Genomic DNA, 21,659 nt, shown 5'->3' on the forward strand with positions numbered 1-21,659 from the left:
CTTATGAAAATGGGATATCAGTTAATTATACACTGTACACTAAATGGTGCTTAAGAAAATGTGACGTCAGTTAATTATACACTGTACACTAAATGGTGCTTATGAAAATGTGACGTCAGTTAATTATACACTGTACACTAAATGGTGCTAATGAAAATGGGATATCAGTTAATTATAACTGTACACTAAATGGAGCTAATGATCCTTGTTCCTGAATTACTCTATTGACTCTTCTTATGTTTTCTCTTGCCAGATCTCTTTAAGAAAATGACAAAAATGAAATGAAAAGAGAAAAACAGTTTGTTCAAGCTTGACACTTTTTATATAAATAGGAAAAAATTATGCTTGCTTTTAATCAAGAGAAACTTACTTTGTGCAAACTCTCAACAACTCTGATGATGTCATAGAAAATGATCACAGCCTCTTTCTCTGAAAGTTTTTTCTCTTTAATGACATAGTGCTGGAGGTTCATCAGATCTGTATTTTTTTCACTGTATCCATGGGGTATTAGGCAGTCCAGAACTAGACACAACCGTTTTCTTCTACGTCCAGTAAATTCCACATGTCCATTACGATCTAGAGTCTCTCTCTCTTCCCAGGCCTCATCCTACAGAAATTCATCTCAAAGTAATTAAAAAGGTTCCATGGCAGGGTCCAACAAATATCAAAAAATTTCTCTGGGCAACCATAAGTGATTATGATAGTCCAGTTTAAATTAAGTTCCCCAGAGATAGCACAAACTAATTAAAATATTGCTTTAAAAATATTTTTCTTAAAGATTTAGAAGAAGTCATGATATAATGTAGAAAGTTAATGGGCCACCTATATTCAACATATGGTAGCCCAAAACTTGGTATTATGATAGCCCTTGGGCTATTGGTATATGATTTGTTGGACCCTGCATAAAATGCTGTCTTGCTGAAAAACCATGTGCAATGTAACTTCTCTGTATTTGAATTTCACAAATGTTCATTCACAATATTAACAATGATAGCTTCCCATGAAAGCTTGATGCACCCTCATGCATATTGTTTGAGGTGGCTAAGGGAGGTGGAAACAAGCAGTCGAGCTGTGGAACAATGGTTAGCATGCTGAAATGGTGTTGGCTTGACTCCTACCATCAAATCATTCTGGGACAGTCACTGTGGTGAGTCCTTGGGCAAGGAAAGTTACTCAAACCATCTCAGCACCAAATAACATACAGTAGTCCCCCTCTTGAACGGCCCCCCTAACCAGCGGCCACCCGCTCCTTACGGCCAGAATCCGTTGGCACTGACGAGTTTTGTGTTCAAAAGTACCCCTCGCGAAAGGCCACCCGGCTAACGCGACCAGCGGCCAGCATATTAGTGCAAAATCATAAAATTTACCCCTCACAAGCGGACGCATTTTATTTGAATATGTATCCAGAACCAATATTGTATTCATAACGTGTGTTAAGTAATCCGATTTCTGTTTCCCGATGTCAGGTTTTCGTTACTGAAAGAAGTGTTGAGTAAAGTACATTTACCACTAAGGTTAATATTATATCATTTACGCCTCACGAGAAGCCACATTTAGTCCATAAAAACCGAGAAAGACTCAAATTTTAATCCATACAAAAGGGTACGTACATGTAATCCAATTAGCCTTACTGCTGTGTTATCATAAGATGTCCGGTTTAGTCACTCTGATAATTGTTAAGAATACAATTATCGAACAATAGAAACAGCTGAGAAGTGGCAGTATCGATGTACAATACCCAAGTCAGCAGGAAAATGGTTTAATAGCCTTTATGGCTTCCCTTAGTAAGATGTTGAGCTTGTTCACTTTGGTAATCAGTGGCTATTACTACTAACAATAATTGTCAAAATTACAAATCCTAGCGGCCGCGAGGTCAAATTTGCGTGATGTTTAGGGTACATATCGAAGCCGTTTTGGCTTCTATCACTTAGTTTCAAGAAATGTATAAAAACAATAGGGTACCAGACTGCGACTAACGAATCACGTGACAAGATCACTTCCTTTAAAAACGCACGGCAATTTGTTCAGATGCATACAAAATTGTTTTATCAGAACTGTAGTTGGCAACATGAATAACTTACTGCAAAAAGATCAACATGTCATCGAGGAAAATAAAAATTCTCAGTTTAGAGGAGAACGTGAAAGTAATTCAATTGACGTGGGGGGAGGTGTAGGGGTCGTCGAGAATCCTTGCAGAAAACTAACTTGGGGAAGACTCATATAAACAATATCGTGAAAGATAATGAAACAATTCTGCAGAAGTGGAAAGGTGAAAGAAATGGACGGAGAAAGGAAGATTATTTGAGCCAGGAGACGTTTGTATCCCTATTTGAAAGACAAGAAAAAGCAAAAAATTTGTCAATTGAACTGGGATATGACGACTTTACCGCAAGTAACGGATGGTTGCACAGATTTCAAGTGCGACACAATATCAAGTGTTCTGTCATTAGCGGCGAATCAGCTGATGTTAATAATGAAGTTGTCGAAGATTGGAACAAAAGACTAAACGATATATGCAGGGGATATGACAGCAAGGATATTTTTAATGTGATGAGACTGGTTTGTTTTTTAGACTGTTACCAACAAAGTGACGTGATGTGAACTGTAACATAATTATAAAGAGTTTTAAAACTGTATCAATGGTTATTCATAGCATTCTTTTGCAAATGATGACAAAGTTTGTTTTACATTTATTTCACATCATGCATGTAATTTTTTATTTAAAATATTAAATATTTAAAATTAAATGTACTTGTGACTTTTTCATATGTATTTACTATTCACATTTGTCATCCCCATCTAGAAAGGCCACCCGCATTATAAGGCCACTTCCCTGCTGCATTAGGGGTGGCCTTATAAGAGGGGGACTACTGTACCTGTATTGCTATGTTGTAAAATGTTAAACCAAACCAAAATATTGAGACCACAACTGTTTTCATTTGTAAAGTGGTACATATGCCTCACTACCTTGGTACTGCATATTGTTTTAGATTTAATCAACTGACATTACCTTGGTATTGCATATTTGTTTTAGATTTAATTAACTGACACCACCTTGGTATTGCACGTTTGTTTTAGATTTAATCAACTGACACCACCTTGGTATTGCACATTTGTTTTAGATTTAATGAACTGACACCATCTTGGTATTGCACATTTGTTTTAGATTTAATCAACTGACACCACCTTGGTATTGCACATTTGTTTTAGATTTAATCAACTGACACCACCTTGGTATTGCACATTTGTTTTAGATTTAATCAACTGACACTGCCTTGGTACTGCACATTTGTTTTAGATTTAATCAACTGACAACACCTTGGTATTGCACATTTGTTTTAGATTTAATCAACTGACACCATCTTGGTATTGCACATTTGTTTTAGATTTAATCAACTGACACTACCTTGGTGTTGCACATTTGTTTTAGATTTAATCAACTGACACAACCTTGGCACTGCACATTTGTTTTAGATTTAATCAACTGACACCATCTTGGTATTGCACATTTGTTTTAGATTTAATCAACAGACACCACCTTGGTATTGCACATTTGTTTTTGATTTAATCAACTGACACCATCTTGGTATTGCACATTTATTTTAGATTTAATCAACAGACACCACCTTGGTATTGCACATTTGTTTTTGATTTAATCAACTGATACTACCTTGGTACTGCATATTTGTTTTAGATTTAATCAACTGAAACACAGCTGATCATGTGCTAAAGACAACCTATCACCTGTCTTAAGGGAAAAGTAATTTCTTTGGTTTGGGGGTTGGGGTAAAACTAATTTTAATAATGCAATATTTACATGTTGCCTTTGTGAAGCATACACCTTTTTATGCCAAAAAATCTTGTTTGTTTGTGATGTGAATAATTCTCCCACCGAGTCAATAAAACATGATAAACTCATGCACCTTGAATACCCTTAAGCAGAACATTCATCTTTTTCACAAATGATGATTACACCAGGACATCAGAGGTGGGTGGGATGAAGGCAACTAATGACAGCAATGGGTAAGTAATGCATAATTAAAATCAGTTAGTGAGTAGGCTGATGTATTAAAACTGATCCAAGACAGAAAAATAGAATGCACTCCCCATTTTAGGCAGAGAACCACTTTACTTTATGTTGGTGGCTCCCTGATCCACATAATGTCGACAAATATGGGTCCCATTGAAGACAAAAAATGCATGTGCTTTCTTGTGCAAATGAGCAGAGGTAGAAGAAAGATAGTATGGGATTACCAAAATGTTGTCTTCACAAATTAATCCAGGGAAGAATGATTTAGACTGGCGTATGAGGCAGTGAAGGCTCAAAACTCATGGGCTTTGAATTTCATCAAAAAAAGGTCTCTATCAGTAAGGGACTGATAAGTTCTTTGAAGACAGTGGTTATCCACTATGAGATTGTGGAACCCAAAATATCAGTGAGCCCTTAAGAGGAAGGAAAATACATTTCCTACCCATCCATTTCTTTTGGAGGTCTTAAGATAGGAATGTAGAGCCTGAACAGGACAAAAAAAAATTATACTGATCAACTCATGCATCACAATTTCAACTAAAACTGGGAATTTCTATAGACAGTGGAGCTACCAGAGGTTACTGATGTTTTGCTCAAAATCCCAGCTGACAAAGGTGAGAAATGGATTCATGATTCCCATTAAATTCCCATTAAAGCAGAGACAGTCAGTATCACTAGACATGGTATGAAACTCATTCTGTCTATTACAGAGCCAAAGAGAGTAAAATGAATGTGACTTCCTGAAAGGAAGCCTCAATCAATGGTGCATAGGGGTTTTGGTCAAAGAGCACAAAACACAAGAAGGATTCCATCTGGGTGGAAGAGAATGGGAGACAGGTTTCTGCAGCTCAACATATTTAACGAGGTCAGCAAGGTGTGAACCGGAACTGACTTCTGTGTCCTGTGAGAATTTAAGTTTGTTGGAACTGGAAGGCCTATATCGCATGATAGTCGATAGTGAACACTGTTTGATCTTGAAAAGAAATAAAAGGAAACCAGTGAGAAAACTCACAGGGGGACAGCTAGGAATGTGTTTCATGCTGCAGCAATCACAATTACAGAAGATTTTCCATCTGGCAACATAGATCATGGATGTAGAATCTCTCCTGGCCTGGATTAGGCAACTGCAATTTGCATCCTGACCTGAAAATCTTTTCTGGTGGATAGATCACTTGAGACAAGACAAGCATGTAGGTGGAGTATGTATGAGCTGTTGTGTAGGAGGGAGCCCTTGTATTGTAACAGGTCTCTCCTGTTAGGTAGGGACTGGGGTTGATCTACCAAAAAGGCTAGAAGATTGATCAATCATTATCATTAATACCACATTATGGCTATAAAAATGATTTGAACAGTGGAAGTTATGGCTTTATGTAGAACCTGAAGCAGCAGTAGGAATGGTGGGAAGGTAAACAGATGACATTACCAAATATAAGTGTATATACATGTGCAAGGAATGAATCTGCTTTTCCCAATCTTGATTAATTACTATTAAAAAGAAAGGGTTTTTTCAGATGAATCTAGTGAAAGTTGACAGGTCCTACATGTGAAAGGGTTTGTGTCAAGAGTGGATACTGTCTGGGCAGCTACTACAGGACCAATGAGAGTCATCTCCTTATTGTGCTAGGCAATGTCATGCAAATAAAATAGGAAAAAATGGACTGAGCATACAAACCAATTGATTTCATTATATCTTAATCGAAAGGAGAAGGCTCAAAGAAATCGCTCATGAGAAGAAATCCTTATCAGATGTACCTCTACATGTTAGATCAGAGTGTGCTGACTGAACAATACCTTTCAGCCAGGATTATAACACTTGCAGTGTTATGTCTTGTTTGCCTGATTTTGGTGGGAGGAAAAGCATCTGCATCCATTCCTGACGGACTTGTATTCTTTAGATAGATTTGGAGAACATGTGCTCAGTCCTGTAACACTGTCTCTCTCGACCGATGAGATGAGATGTATACTTATTTTCAGCTTCCAATAGAAAGAGGTACATTTTTAGTGATGACATCTGGTAGTGTCATTAAAATTACTGAACTGTCAGAACGAAACTGTAGATAGTTTGGATCAATGGAGAGAATGGAACTTGTTTACTCTTGACGTGAAAGCCAATGCTATCAGGAAGCAAGTGAAGACGAATTGAGACATGTCAAGACTCATTATGGATTCTACTTTAGGAACAAGTTTAGAGATTGAGATCTGGATACATCAAAGTGAGTGACCAAGTCTGAGAGATCTTTGTTGAGACCAATGTCAAGACACCCACGATATCAGTCTGTGTCAGAAATCATGGAGTGATATCCCTTCATTGATACTGGTGCCAGCTTCTTACTTTCAAAGAGAAAAGATAGAGGTTAGCCAGCCAGGGAATGTAGGCTGACAATAATGTGACAACATTCACACAACACCTGTGACAAAATATGCGCCATTTCCCCTCGTACACTTTTAAAGTGGAGGGCTGGCTGGCTGTCAAGATCCTCTCCATAACTGAAGACTGGAAGCTACACTGGACAACAAATTTTTACAAAAGTCATGTTACTGAAATAAAATTAGTCAATTCTTATCAATTTTTATGTGCTGAACACGAATATGACAGTCAAATTGCAAAATTGGCTCTAGTTTTTTTGTAATCTGCAAGAAATTAATGTTTACATAACGAAATGCATTCCAATAGTAAAAGGTCAACTGTAATAGCCTACCTATAAAAAAAATCAAGTCATTGTCTCTTGTACAGCTGTTCGGGAGCATCTCTGAGGAGTGTCCAGCAGTAGTCAGCCAGCATTGTAGTGGACCATTTTCCCTGGTATCTTTGTTCCATTGTTGCGATATCTTGATGAAAACGTTCGCCGTGTTCATCACTAACAATACCACAGTTGCTAGGAAAGAAATCCAAATGGGAATGAAGGAAGTGAATCTTTAGAGACATATTGCAGCCAAGTTTCTTATACTTCATCAAGATGTCTTCTACTAGTTCCTTATAGTTTTCTGCCCTAACATTTCCGAGGAAGTTTGTAGAAACTAGGCGAAAAGCATTCCATGCTTGTTTCGCGTCACCTTCCAGCAAGTTGTTGAACCGGTCATCTTTGAAAAGCTCTCGAATCTGAGGACCCACAAAAACTCCCTCTTTAATCTTTGCTTCGCTGAGTCGAGGGAATTTTTCATGCAGGTATCGGAATGCTGGCAAAGTCCGGTCAATGGCTTTCACGAAGTTCTTCATCAAACCTAGTTTGATGTGAAGGGGTGGTAGCAAGATTTTCTGAGCCTCAACCAGAGCTGGGTGTTGGATATTCTTCTCTCCAATGGCTACATTCTGCCTGTGAGTCCATTCCTTCCTCATGTAGTGCATTTCCCTTGCTCGGCTATCCCACTCGCATAAGAAACACATGTATTTTGTATATCCTTGCTGCAGTCCCATTAAAAGGGCAACTACCTTCAAATCACCACAGAGGTGCCAGCTGTACTTGTTATACTCAATGGAATTCAGTAGCTGCCTTAAGTTATCGTATGTCTCTTTCATGTGGACAGCATACGCTACTGGAATAGATGGAAGAATGTTTCCATTGTGCAAAAGCACAGCCTTGAGACTCAGTTTCGAAGAGTCCACAAATAGTCTCCATTCTTGTGGGTCATGAGTGATTTTTAAAGCATTCATGAGGCCCTCAATATCGGAACAGAATATCAGATTACTTTCCTTTCTGAAGAAAGGCTCCAATTGCTGGTGGCGCTTTCGATATGCAGTAATTGTGACATCTTCTTCTAAAGATTCCATTGTTGGAGTCTTGATCCTAGCAATTCTGCCTTGTTCTTTGATAAGTCCAAATCACGGATCAGGTCATTTAGTTCTTCCTGTGTTATTCTGTGTGGGGTTGATGATGCACCACAGTGAAAATCTGGATCACTGCATGCTGATGGACCAGGAGAAGAACAGGTCGACTCACCTTTGTCTTCGTCAGATGAATCAAGAGAATATTCTGCTGGAGGTTCTGGAATAGGAAGTCCCTCACCATGTGGAACTGGTCTCAATGCAGACGGAATGTTTGGGTAGACTATTCTCGACTTCTTTCGCTTCGTTATTCCGCCGGAAAGAGGAGGAACCAAGCAGAAGTAACAGTCATTTAGGTGGTTGCTTGGCTCTCTCCACACCATTGGGACTGCAAACGGCATTGATGACCTTTTGCAATTCAACCACTGTGAAAGCTGTGTTGTACATGTAGCACAGCATATATGCGGAGCCCAAGGCTTGTCTTGGTCACCAACCTTGCATCCGAAGTAAAGATGATATGCCTTCTTCACTTGAGAATTGATACTTTTCTTCTGGTTGGCAAATGTCACTTCCCCACAAATATAGCAAAAATTGTCCGCGGTATTAACACACTTTCGAGGCATTACTGTTCTTTATTGTACGTAAATGGATAAAATAATAAGTTTTATGTAACAGTAGCTTGAACTGTCTCGCACAACGTCTAAAATATTTTAAATGCTGAACCTATCTGATTGGGCTTTATATAGTACACTGCTTACGTCAGCTTCAGCAGCCGCCTGGCATTAGTATAATAGGCCTACACATGTATAGTACACTGCTGACGTCAACTTACTTCAGCAGCCGCATGGCATTAGTATTGCATTGCATCAGAAAATGATGCAATCAACTGTGGATGATGTGAACATGATGCTATTATGCAATGTTACATCATTATTCCGGATGTTGCTGCAGTCCTACTGGAGAAATTTACACAGTGAAACATAGAAAATGAGGTATATGAATATCTTCAAAACGAGAGCCAATACAAATTTTTCACGGTTATATTCGTGTTCGGCACACCAAAATACTACAGATTAGGGCCTTTTCAAGTCAGTAATGATTTCACTGTTGACCAGTGCTATTCATGCATGAGGCCTGCCAGACAATAACCATGTGTGGAGTAAAAGTTTATCCAGACATGGGTGAAAAACTAGCAACTAGGGCTGTTGTGGTTGATGGTATTTTCCTTGGCATGTCTGTTGCAAAGTTGAGAAGATCAGTGACCAATGATGTGTCCCATTAGAAATATCCAATCAGGATTATTTTGTGATTTGTGCCCCTCATTTTCTGGATTAACTTCAGGATCAGAACTGCTGGGTGGTGGTGAATGCATATGCCTAGATTACCTCTGGGTCAGGCATGCATTCTGATCTAAGAGATGAACCTGCCCAGAATGTGTCATATCTGAATGCTCATTTTATTTTGGGAATATCAATGAAGTTAGTCCCATATCAAAATGCATAGTTGTGGCAACTCCATTCCACCTTGTTTTCAAAGGTATTTTACCATCACTGAATTGTTAAAACTGCTTGAATGCATGTGATGCCTTAAGGATTGCCTTCCTTTCTAAGAGACTGATATAAAGTATTCCCCTTTGTTGTGCCACACATCACTATCTATCTCAAAGTCTTGTAAGTAGGCTCCCCAACATAAGAAGCTTGCATCTTGCATATTCTGGCCTGCAGCGGCAGTGCTTCCAACAGAATTTCCAGTGCTAGTCATTCTCTGTTTTACCAGTGAATTAGAAAGAGATCTATATCAGCCTATTTAATGGATAAGAAATTGGATGGCAGTGAAAGAGAATGGCCATTTGAAAAGACATCGGTAGAGGTGGCTGAGATTCATGAGATCTGCTATTCCAATGAAGAGGCTAAGGAGTTAAAGGAACTACATTGCTGTGATAAATTTTCCTAGAAAAAACTCTCAATGATGCTAGACAATACATCTGTGTTTTGGGAGTCAGGCAGACTAGGTTCATATGGGTGAGGAACTCCATACCCAAATGAATGAAATGTTGGAAAGGAACAAGGGCTTACTTGTTCATATTCATTATCCACCCTAAACTTCAAATGAGACAAAAAAGGAACAGTATACATGTATTATGAAGAAAAACTGAACTTACTGGTACTGAGAGTTTCTATAGGACAGTGTCTAGGTACACTGATGACCTGGATGAGGATGTTGTGCAGAAAAGGGTGATGAAGGAGTACAATATTTGGGTACAGTACCAGGGCTGAGATTAAAGCCCAAAGTAGGGCATGGAACTGATACACTACTCCCCTGTACGTGAGATGCAGGTATTTTCTTGATGTTACATTAGTAGTAATATGGAAGTGTGCATCATACAGATCCACACTTATTGTGTATTTGTTTGATCATATTGACAGACAGACTCTGATGTTTCCATTTTGAGTTTTGGGGCTTGTATGACACACTGAGTTTGCTTACATCTGTAGTTGGGCACAATTTCCCACTGGCTTTTTTGAGCAGTAACAGACTGGGATTGAAAACTGAGGATGCTGGATCTTGAATGATCTCTACTGTCCTTTTGTCTAGTATTGTTGTTATCTTCCGCAATATATTAGCCTTGATGGTTCAGTCGGAGTCATGAATGGAACTGACAATAAGGGAGCTGGCTGAATGAAATGTAAGGCCCCTCAAAAATCAACTGTATCAACCACTCATGATGATGGAACAAGTTGGTTGTTGTTGTTGTTGTTTTTTTGGGGTTTAACGCCATTTTTCAGCACGATAGGCTATACATGGCGGCCAGTATTAATGGTGGAGGAAGAACCCGGAAAACCCCGGAAAGAACCACCGACCCACGAGAAGCTACTGGCAAGCTTTCTCACATGCCCACATTGGCTGAATCTTAGACTCGAACCGCCGCAGACAGAGGTGAGATGGCAGTGATCCGTAACGAAGAGCGCTTTAGACCACTCGGCCACTCGGGGCCCCCCTGGAACAAGTTGGCTCATGAGCCATAGAACAGAAGGAGCCTGGCACCCAACTGAAGGTTGCCATGGGATGGTAAAGAAGATCAGTCATTTTTGCATTTGGGAGGCCCAGAGGAAGAGAAAACCTGCCTTTCTGTGAGAATATTTATTGCTCACTCTGTCTCTTTAATTTTGTCATGTCTGATTATAACCTCTATCTCCAATGCCTTTCATTACATCTCTGAGGCTGCTTGTGACTAGGGCACACTGAGAACAGATTCTGTATCGACAAAACTGTAGAAGCAACTCTTGTGCTGCCTGTTGTCTGATTTCTTTGATACCCCCCCTCAAATATGAGTGGGGACCCAAAAGGAAAGGAGCACAAAGTCACTACATGGTGTGATTTGAGCCACCAGAACGTAATATGAAGGGGTTCCATTTGAGTAAATTTGAAGATGCATGATCTTTTCACCTTCTCTGCCCAGTGGTACACCACAAGAGAGACCAAATGCAAAAGCGAGAAAACAGAAACTGCATTTTGTACAAGTTTTGAAGTGCGTTAAAACCATGTCCATCTACCATGTAATACAGATGGGAGGACATGCTGACAGCAGTGAAATCTTTCTCAAGCCTAGGTATGATAGGTGCTGTAGAGCACCCTGTACCAATATGGAGAAAAGGTGGCCAGAAGTTGACTTACCCCAACCCCAGGATTCATTATTACCTAGACTGCTATTTTTTTCTGATAACTGACTAGCTATTTCAACAATCTTCAAAGATTGGGGTAAAACTCTAAGGACAGATGTCTCTTCATCCTTATCAACCAAAGCCTTCACATTGTTGTATTTGTAACTGATAGTTGGAGACATCCTGTAGAGGATTGGTTACCAAATATTCTTCTATGGCAGCTTTAAACTGAATTCAGTTCTTTTCAGGAGACTCTAAGTCAGAGTGGTCATCAACCAGAGGGTCATCTTCCTCAAGTGGGTATGTAACGGGATGTCATTCATATGGCAAAGACTGCTGAAAATTTTCTGCACTGGAAGGCTATAAAGGGTTTTCTTGGGACAACCCCGATTGCTTGAATTGTATACTAATATGATGATCTGGGATGGTTGGCTGGATCAGCCGGGATGGCACAGACAGTTGGGACAGCATAGCTGGCTGGCCTTGGCTGCTTAAGACTGCTGCACTTGTGTGGGACTGCAAATATATCTGCAATTAAATTGTTGGCAAGGTGGGTATATGGGTTGGTTGACAGAAAATAAATCACTCAAGATCCCCTTAACTGTGATCGTATATGACTGTAGCAATGTAGGATGGACAGATCATTCATTAAGATCATTGCCTGGTAAGACAGACAGAACTTGTAGTAAGATTCCCTGACTAAGATAGCTGGACTATGTTTAATGACATTTTAATTGATTATAAAGTAACTAACAACAAATACGTGTAGATTCAAGGTAACTAAGGTATTACCAAAATATCAAAGTTATACAGTTAAACATCTTGATAATGATTTATATGTTAAATAATGAACAGCAGGATTCAAATTTTCAAATGCAGCCCAACAGTTACTGCTGCATGAAAAAATACATTAGCTTTGAAAAGAAAGAAAGAAAAAAAAACAACAGTCTCTCAACAATGTCTGCCAGTAGACAACATCTGTTGCTGGACAAGTTCTTGCCAGAAGCAATGAATAGACGTTCACATGGGACACTTGTTGGAGGCACTGCAAGATAACATTGGGCGCAAGAACGGAGTAAAGGAACCTGTAAGCATTGGTGTGCCATTATGACACTGGATCACTATCCCTCGGAACAGAAGGCTCATTCAGAAATTTGTTGAAATGGTTGTCGTTATGAATTGAAGTACTCTTTTCTGATTACAATGAGTCTGCTGTTCACGAAGGTTGACCTAATTGTACTATTCATATTCGGCTGCATAATACTATTCGTCCAAATACAAATACCTCCTTTAATAAACTATTTGGGGCCAAAGCAAATACGAAGTGAATATTCGGTACAGGCCTAACTAAAATTATACTATCCCGTACAAAGTATGACTGTCTGACTTACTGTCCTACCAAAAATGACTGTTTGATGGCTAACATAAAAATAGAAATCTGCAGATTCTTGGAGGCCTGTTGACAGTTTCCAGTGAAAGTTGAGACGCACAATATCTGGTATACAAAAGTGACACATAGTGAGATAAAAGGAGGTAATCTGTGAGAGTTACTTCCCCTTTGTATATGCAACGTATTAACAAATAGACTTTTCAAGTCCAGTGGTAGGTTGGATTCTCAAGATAGCAGAAGCAGGGCTGGTGCAAGACATGTGCTAACACAGGGACCATTTCCAGAGGAGCACCAAACAGGAGATGAAAAGGGACAAAAAAGGAGCTAAAATGAAACAAAATGTTTGTTTTTTCTTCGTATGAAAATCTTTTTGTTTGGTCATAACTGATGTGATTTCTTACTGGCAAACATTTTAATGGGGGGGTGGGGACAAATATCTGTCTTCCACAGAGCAGCTTATTGCCTTGTGCTGAATTAATTCTAACATTAATGTGATAGGATAATGTATCTGATGGAGAAACGTCCAAACAAAAATCTGGAGGTATTTGTGATGCGGAGGAAATATCAAGATGTGCATCAAGAAGGTTGATGGAGACCGCCCAATCTGAAGGATGCATTGCCTCACTGATTGAAGATATGGTCTCCATCTTAAAAAGTCCCTCCAGGAGAAAACAGTTTAAAAGCAAATATCAATTATGAGATGAAACTTCCTGCCTTTTTTTGGTGACCAGGAAGATTTTGGAGTAGAATGTGGAGACTGATTGTTCTGGACCCTCTTGAGTGTCTCTTTCTTTAAAAGGGTGTGCAACTCTTCCTTTAATTTCAGCAGAATGGATATATGAAAGAACATGAGGGTCCTTGACAGAGGGGGCTGTTTCCAATATTGAAGCTGGTAATACTCACTCACAATGGAGAGGACCCATCTATAGAAATTACTAAAAAGTAAGCCCATGAATATAAATGAATTCACAGTATGTATCTCTCCAGGTTCAAAATTAACAGTAGTAAGACACAAAAAGACTGGTTTCTGTTGTATACTTTTGAAACTAATTAAAAAATATACAAAAGTCCATTTTTTGGTACCAAAAATATAAATTATAGAACTCTGGATGTCAACAGCATACTATATTACAGACTAAATACTTTATGTAAAACACTACTGATGTCAATATTAAAAGCTGCTTGTGGGCTGATGTCAATATTAAAAGCTGCTTGTGGACTGATGTCAATATTAAAGGCTGCTTGTGGACTGATGTCAATATTTAAAGCTGCTTGTGGACTGATGTCAATATTTAAAGCTGCTTGTAGACTAAAGACAAAATTAAAAGCTGCTTGTAAACTAAAGACAAATATAAAAGCTGCTTGTAAACTAAAGACAAAATTAAAAGCTGCTTGTGGACTGATGTCAATATTAAAAGCTGCTTGTGGACTGATGTCAATATTTAAAGCTGCTTGTGGACTGATGTCAATATTTAAAGCTGCTTGTAGACTAAAGACAAAATTAAAAGCTGCTTGTAAACTAAAGACAAAATTAAAAGCTGCTTGTGGGCTAAAAACAAAATTTAAAGCTGCTGGTGGACTGATGTCAATATTAAAAGCTGCTTGTGGACTGATGTCAATATTTAAAGCTGCTTGAAGACTAAAGACAAAATTAAAAGCTGCTTGTAGACTAAAGACAAAATTAAAAGTTGATTGTAAACTAAAGACAAAATTAAAAGCTGCTTGTGGACTGATGTCAATATTAAAAGCTGCTTGTGGACTGATGTCAATATTTAAAGCTGCTTGTAGACTAAAGACAAAATTAAAAGCTGCTTGTAGACTAAAGACAAAATTAAAAGCTGCTTGTAGACTAAAGACAAAATTAAAAGTTGCTTGTAAACTAAAGACAAAATTAAAAGCTGCTTGTAGACTAAAGACAAAATTAAAAGCTGCTTGTGACTAATTACGAAATTAAAAGCTGTTTGTGGACTAATGTCAAAATTAAAAGCTTTTGTGGACTAATGCCAAAATTAAAAGCTGTTTGTAAACTATAGTCTGATAATACAAACCCGTTTGTTTGTACCCCCTACCGATTTAAATAATGGAAATCTTTAATGTGATAAAAAGTGCAAGGAACTTAGTCAATTTATTCATTGATTTATAGTATCTAACCTGACTCTGAGTAGAGTGGCCCTAACACTGTCATCTTATGCACGTTTCATGCTTAATGGAAGTTTTCAGTGTAATAGGCGGACAATCTTGGATCCATTTCCAGTTTCTGGACAAGTCCATTTTCAGCAAAGGGGTGTATCACGAATACAAATGTACATACATAAGTCGTCTGCTTCCGATATTTACAATGTTGAATCAAGCAAAGGAAAATGACAACTACGCTTTTCATGTGGATTTAACAAGCAGTTTAATTTCTATGTTCATGTATGCAGATGGATATAATTCCAAACTCCCAACGTTATGTAATTTACAACATTTTTCAGCACTGCCGAACAGGATGAACTATGTCATTATGTTGTCTGATGGAAATAAACTAGCCTATAGTGTACACAATATGGTGCTGTGTTAGTATGGAAAGTCCGTTAAGCATGAATTGGTGCAGGGGATGCCAGCATTAGTGCCATTCTGGTCAAAGTCGGGTTAGAAATTATAAATCAGTGATTCAATTGACTTAGTTCTGTGCACTTTTTATCACATTAAACGTTCTCGTTTTTGAAATCGGTAGGGGGGGTACAGACAAACGGGGATGTACAGTCAGACTATAGTAACACAATTAAAAGCTGCTTGTGGACTAATGTCAAAATTAAAAGATGCTTCTAGACTAAAGACAAAATTAAAAGCAGCTGTGGACTAATGTCAAAATTAAAAGCAGTTGTGGACTAATGTCAAAATTAAAAGCAGTTGTGGACAAATGACAAAATTAAAAGCTGCTTGTGGAGTAGTGATAAAATTAAAAGCTGCTTGTGGACTGATGTCAAATTTAAAGCTGCTTGTAGACTAAAGACAAAATTAGAAGGTGCTCTTGGACTAGCGACTAACTGCTTGTGGACTAATGCCAAAATCAAATGCTGCTTGTAAAGCCATTCCGGTACCGGATTTTCAAGTGGACAGCAACAACCTGCTATTTGCTATTGTTTATTTAACTTAAAACTTGTTTCCTTTTCTACATTTCAGGCAAAGCCACTATGGTCAAGAGATTGGCATGATGGATTCAGTCTGTGGGAAGTTGATTAAAGTCATGTAAAGCCATGGTGGTTCAGTGATTAGTGTGCTAGATTTACAGCCTGTGGGCTGTAGGTTAAAATCAGGCATGACCATGGTGGCTCAGTGATTTGTGTGCTAGATTTATATAGCCTGTGGGCTTTAGGTTAAAATCAGGCATGACCATGGTGGCTCAGTGATTTGTGTGCTACACTCACAGTCTGTGGGCTGTAGAGGTTAAAATCAGGTATGACCATGGTGGCTCAGTGATTTGTGTGCTACATGCACAGTCTGTGGGCTATAGGTTAAAATCAGGCATGGTCATGGTGGCTCAGTGATTTGTTTACTACACTCACAGTCTGTGGGCTGTAGGTTAAAATTGGGCATGACCATTGTGGCTCAGTGATTTGTGTGCTAGATTTATAGCCTGTGGGCTTTAGGTTAAAATCAGGCATGACCAGGGTGGCTCAGTGATTTGTGTGCTCCACTCACAGTCTGTGGGCTGTAGAGGTTAAAATCAGGTATGACCATGGTGGTTCAGTGATTAGTGTGCTAGATTTACAGCCTGTGTGCTATAGGTTAAAATCAGGTATAACCATGGTGGTTCAGTGATTAGTGTGCTACACTCATGGTCTTAAACATTCAGGACACTCATATGATTACAACAATATATTTTTTTAGGGTCATTCACTATCACTGGAATACAGGTTCCAATCTCTCAGGTGATTTCCATTTATTTTTTCTGTATTTGTTACTAAAATTGATGTTTGCTTATTGAAAAGCTTTTACTTCCTTCTGATTATTTTTATAAATTATTTAAAAAAAGCATTTGCAGAAATGATTGTCTGTAACATGTAATAATTCTCTCAAAACTCACTTATTTCGACTGCAAGAACAAACTTAAAGACCTAATAATGTTTCCTGCCTAAAATATTCTCAGCATGTTTTTTATTTTTTTTTGATGTTTTTCTAATTTCATGGTGTTTGATCTTATACGTGTTGTCTAATGTTGTAAAGCGCTTAGAGCTTCTAAAGATTAGGTGCTATACAAAGTCCTCATTGTTATTATTATTATTATTATTATTATTCAAGGGAGATAACTCTTGTATCTTTGTGAGAGGTTTGGGTCAATGTTCTATGGTGATGCAACTTCACATTATGAGTGCCTTGAACTTTTAAGAGTGAATCAGAAGCATACAGTCTCCATATAACTTATAAACAAATGGTATAAAGCTATTAAAACGAGAGTCTTTTTATGCTGTTTTCATGAATGCATTGTATATGCAGCATTGGATATGAGGCCATGCAATTTGAAAATGCCTGACTGAAATAAGCTAAGGCTGACTGAGGTTTTGCTATAAAAAATCCTAACTCTGCACCTTAAAAAGTCCATGGTGGTGGATTACTCCATCTTGATTCTTCAGTAAAGACAGAAGAGAGTATTCAGTGTGGATCAACATCTTTCCCTGACGGTCATCTTGACTTTCTTTGTTTGAATCCTCCAGGGTCAAGATCTGCATTGAAAAATAAATTAAATAAACATAAATTTATCAGAAAATAAGATTTTTGTGGAAAAATCATCTCAATGCTGCTTTGTATATACCTACTTATAAGTCAGTTTTACCTGCAAACTGCATAAACCTATATCTGCAGGTTCGTTGTCCATTTTGTCTTTCAACAGACTGTTTGCTGGGTCTTTCAATTAATTGCTCGTTGGGTCTTTCAATTTGTTGTTCACTGGGTCTTTCAATTCATTGGGTCATCAATTCGTTGTTCACTGGGTCTTTGGATTACTTGTTCACTGGTGTCTTTCAATTCATTGGGTCTTCATCTGATATTTCATTTAGTAGTTCATTGGATCTTTCAATTTGTTATACATTGCATCTTTCAGTTTGTTGTTCACTGGATCTTTCAATTCATTGTTCATTGGATCTTTCAATTCACTGTTTGTTGGGTTTTTCAATTTGTTGTTTGTTGGGTCTTTCAAATCCATTGTTTGTTGGGTCTTTCAATTTGTTGTTTGTTGGGTTTTCAATTTGTTGTTTGCTATGTCTTTCAATTTGTTGTTTGTTGGGTCTTTCAATAAGTTGTTTGTTGGGTTTTTCAATTTATTGCTTGTTGGGTCCTTCAATTCATTGTTTGTTGGGTTTTTCAATTTGTTGTCTGTTGAGTCCTTCCATCTGTTGTTTGTTGGGTCTTTTAATTTGTTGTTTGTTGGGTCTTTCAATTTGTTGTTTGTTGGGCCTTTCAATTTGTTGTTTGTTGAGTCTTTCAATTTGTTGTTTGTTAGGTCTTTCAGTTTGTTGTTTACTGGGTCTTTCAATTTGTTGTTTGTTGGGTCTTTCAATTTGTTGTTTGTTGGGTCTTTCAATCTGTTGTTTGTTGAGTCTTTCAATTTGTTGTTTGTTGGGTCTTTCAATTTGTTGTTTGTTGGGTCTTTCAATTTCTTGTTTCTTTGGTCTTTTAATTTGTTGTTCACTGGGTCTTTCAATTCATTGTTCACTGGGTCGTTCAAATCACTTTTCATTGGGTCTTTCAAATCATTGTGATTCTTTCAATCATTTTTCAATGGGTCTTACAAACTGTTGTTTGTTTATTCTTTCGACAGTTGTTCATTGGATCTTTCAATTCATTGTTCTTTAAATGTTTTAAATTGTTCTTTGTTGATTAATTCAATCATAGCTCATTAGGTCTTTTAAATCACTGTTTGTTAGGTCTTTCAATTCATTGTTCATTAGGTCTTTCAAATTGTTGTTCATTAGGTCTTTCAATTCGTTGCTCATCAGGTCTTTCAATTCATTGTTTGTTATTCGTTAATTCTTTCACATCGTTGTTCGTTAGTTCTTTTAAATTGTTGTTCATTAGGTCTTTGAAATCATTGTTCGTCAGATCTTTCAAGTTGTTGCTAGTTAGGTCTTCCAATTCAGGATGCTGAAGCAACCATGAAGTTTACTAAAACTGGTACCCCACAGAAAGAGAAATTACAGTAAATGGTATCATATATACACACTTACTGAATCCAATTGCAAACAACATTGATTCTGAGTTGCTGTCTCATAATGAACTGGCAGAACAGAGTCTATGTTGTTTGTTGTACTGATTAATTATAACAAACTGCACAAACCCAGATCTGCCAGCACATTATGCAACAGCAGATCTGGGTCTGTGCAATTTTGTAGTTATATTTGACTTATAAGCAAATATATGCAGTATCAACAACAATAGAAATCTTACCATACTGAAGTTGATTGATATTGTTATTTAGTATGTAACAAAAAAACTGACTGTGATATGGCCAGATTACATACCATCTAATATACTTCCCAATATACTACTAAAGCGCTATCTGTTACGGATCACTGCCATCTCACCTCTGTCTGTTTGGGTTCGAGTCTAGGATTCGGCCAATGTGGATATGTGAGAAAGCTTGCCAGTAGCTTCTTGTAGGTCGGTGGTTCTTCCTGGGGTTTTCTCAGGTTCTTCCTCCACCATTAATACTGGCCACCATGCATAGCCTATCGTGTACTGAAAAATGGCGTTAAACCCAACAACAACAACAACAGGTTTTTCTGTACACATCGTTGTATAGGTGGAGAGAGCATGGAGAAGATTACAAAAAGCCCCTCCATGCTGTCACCTTGTCAACTTGCAAAGCTGCAGCATTTGAATGTAGAGAATGATATTCATAAAGCCCCCTTCATTGTGGAATCCTGTTGCTGACTAGTAGTTGAGTAATTAGTACATGGAAGTGCAAACCCACAAAGTTTGGTAACTATGAATTGTGGTAGTAAACTCAAGTTATTTTCAACAAACCATTTTTCTTCTTCAGTCACACTGACCCAAGTCTTTGAGCTTTTGACTCCAAAATCAACAGGCTAATTCCTCATTCCATGTACAAGCCATTTAGATAGTTTGGTAAGACAACCCACACTATTTTACCGAAATGAAATTGGGAATGGACAGACAGATGGACAGAGAAAACATCATGGCATATAAATCACCACTGATCATAATGTACAGTTGATGCTGATAAACTACGCTGTTGAAACTGAATTAGGAATGCACACAAATATTTGATACTGGTGATAAAGGTAATGAAAAATCATGCAAAGAAGCAGATGAACATATTACTTGACTCCAAAATGATTAATTATTTGCTAAACATATAACCAACACAGAGATAGTTTTTCCATGGTATTGGATTCTGAATTTCTGAAATCTCAGTCTCTCCCAGGACAATCCTCATCATGCACTGACTTTTCAACTGTCAATCACGCCGACATCTTCGAACAACTCAAATAAGATTGGGATTGATTTAATTTTCAGCGGCAATTAGATGAAGAAATTTAACCATATCTGTCATGTTGACTCAAAGTTGACTTCCGCAATGAGTACCTTTCCCCATCATCAAGCAAGAAAAAAAAAATGTTTTCACCCTCTACCCCAGCACTAAAAATTGCACTCTTTCAGAGCTGACATATTGACACTTTTGAGTTATACTGTCAATGTGATTGGAGTCATGAGTACAAGCAAGATAAGAAATGTTTGCTCAAGAATTCACATAAAATACCTTTATATAACCAATTCCTTCCTAATGAAACGAAAATTGAATTTGCATTGAATAAGCAATCACTGAAGTTACACATCAGTAATCATTTAAGGCAGGGAGAAACCATTTTTTGGTTAGCAAACACTTCATCACTGACTGGAAGGTAGGTGACCATTATACACCACTCCCTTGATACCTCGCGCCCTGATAACTCGCGAACCTGCTTATAACACGGTGTCAGGCATGGATCCCATTTTTTAAACCCGAAAATACCCAAAATTATTATCCCTATTTGTTGAACTTGAAGAAAATCACGATCCATATTGGTAACGGAAACTTTGATATATCGCTCATTTTTTCGTTGAAAACGGTAGATAGGACCTGGAAATTTAAATCAACACTATGAAATATCAAATTTAAAAATAACTTGTACAATTATTTACATTTTCTTTCCAAACGGCATTCCTAGTACACCGCAAATAATGATATGTAAGGAAATTTCGATCAATGAAAATGCCACTTATCCCGAGTGGAGACTTGTTGTTGTTGTTGTTGTGGGGTTTAATGCCATTTTTTAGCACACGATAGGCTATACATGACGGCCAGTATTAATGGGGGAGGAAGAACCCGGGAAAACCCCAGAAAGAACCACCAACCCACAAGAAGCTACTGGCAAGCTTTCTCACATACCCACATTGGCTGAATCCGAGACTCAAACTCACGCAGACAGAGGTGAGATGGCAGTGATCCATAACGGAGAGCGCTTTAGACCACTCGGTCCCCGAGTGGAGGCAGTACTTTAATAAATAAATACAAATTAAATAATTTTTTTATCAATTGAAATTTATGTTCTAGTTCCATCTTTTAGTTCCTTTTAAGTGTAATCATCATAAGTGCAATGTGTCCTCTTGTAATTAAGCGTAAAATGCGTCAATCTACCATAACAACTGTGTCCACTAGCGTTTCTCTGAGAACCTAATTATGTGCCGACTGTGTTTTGATAACTGACTTGCGGAAGTATTTGTTGTATTGTTGCACTGAATTAAAAGCTGGCCTCCTTTATATTATCACGT

At 37.9% G+C, this 21,659-nt stretch overlaps 1 protein-coding gene across 2 annotated transcripts in view; it reads right to left on the minus strand.

Moving 5' to 3' along the window:
• The window catches only part of LOC149773642 (serine/threonine-protein kinase 40-like), a 59,721-nt gene that overhangs the window by 32,829 nt on the left and 5,233 nt on the right, over positions 1-21,659 (minus strand). For both annotated transcript variants that reach the window (XM_089946232.1, XM_089946231.1), the window contains exons 4-5: positions 17,417-17,551; positions 371-607 (exon numbers count right to left, since the gene is read on the minus strand). In XM_089946232.1, the coding sequence (XP_089802358.1) occupies positions 371-607; positions 17,417-17,551 (372 nt within the window). The remainder of the gene's footprint in view (positions 1-370; positions 608-17,416; positions 17,552-21,659) is intronic.

Source organism: Sinohyriopsis cumingii, unplaced genomic scaffold, assembly GCF_028554795.1.
Source record: "Sinohyriopsis cumingii isolate HCF-2022 unplaced genomic scaffold, ASM2855479v2 utg000622l, whole genome shotgun sequence".
Classification (NCBI taxonomy): Eukaryota; Metazoa; Mollusca; class Bivalvia; order Unionida; family Unionidae; genus Sinohyriopsis; species Sinohyriopsis cumingii.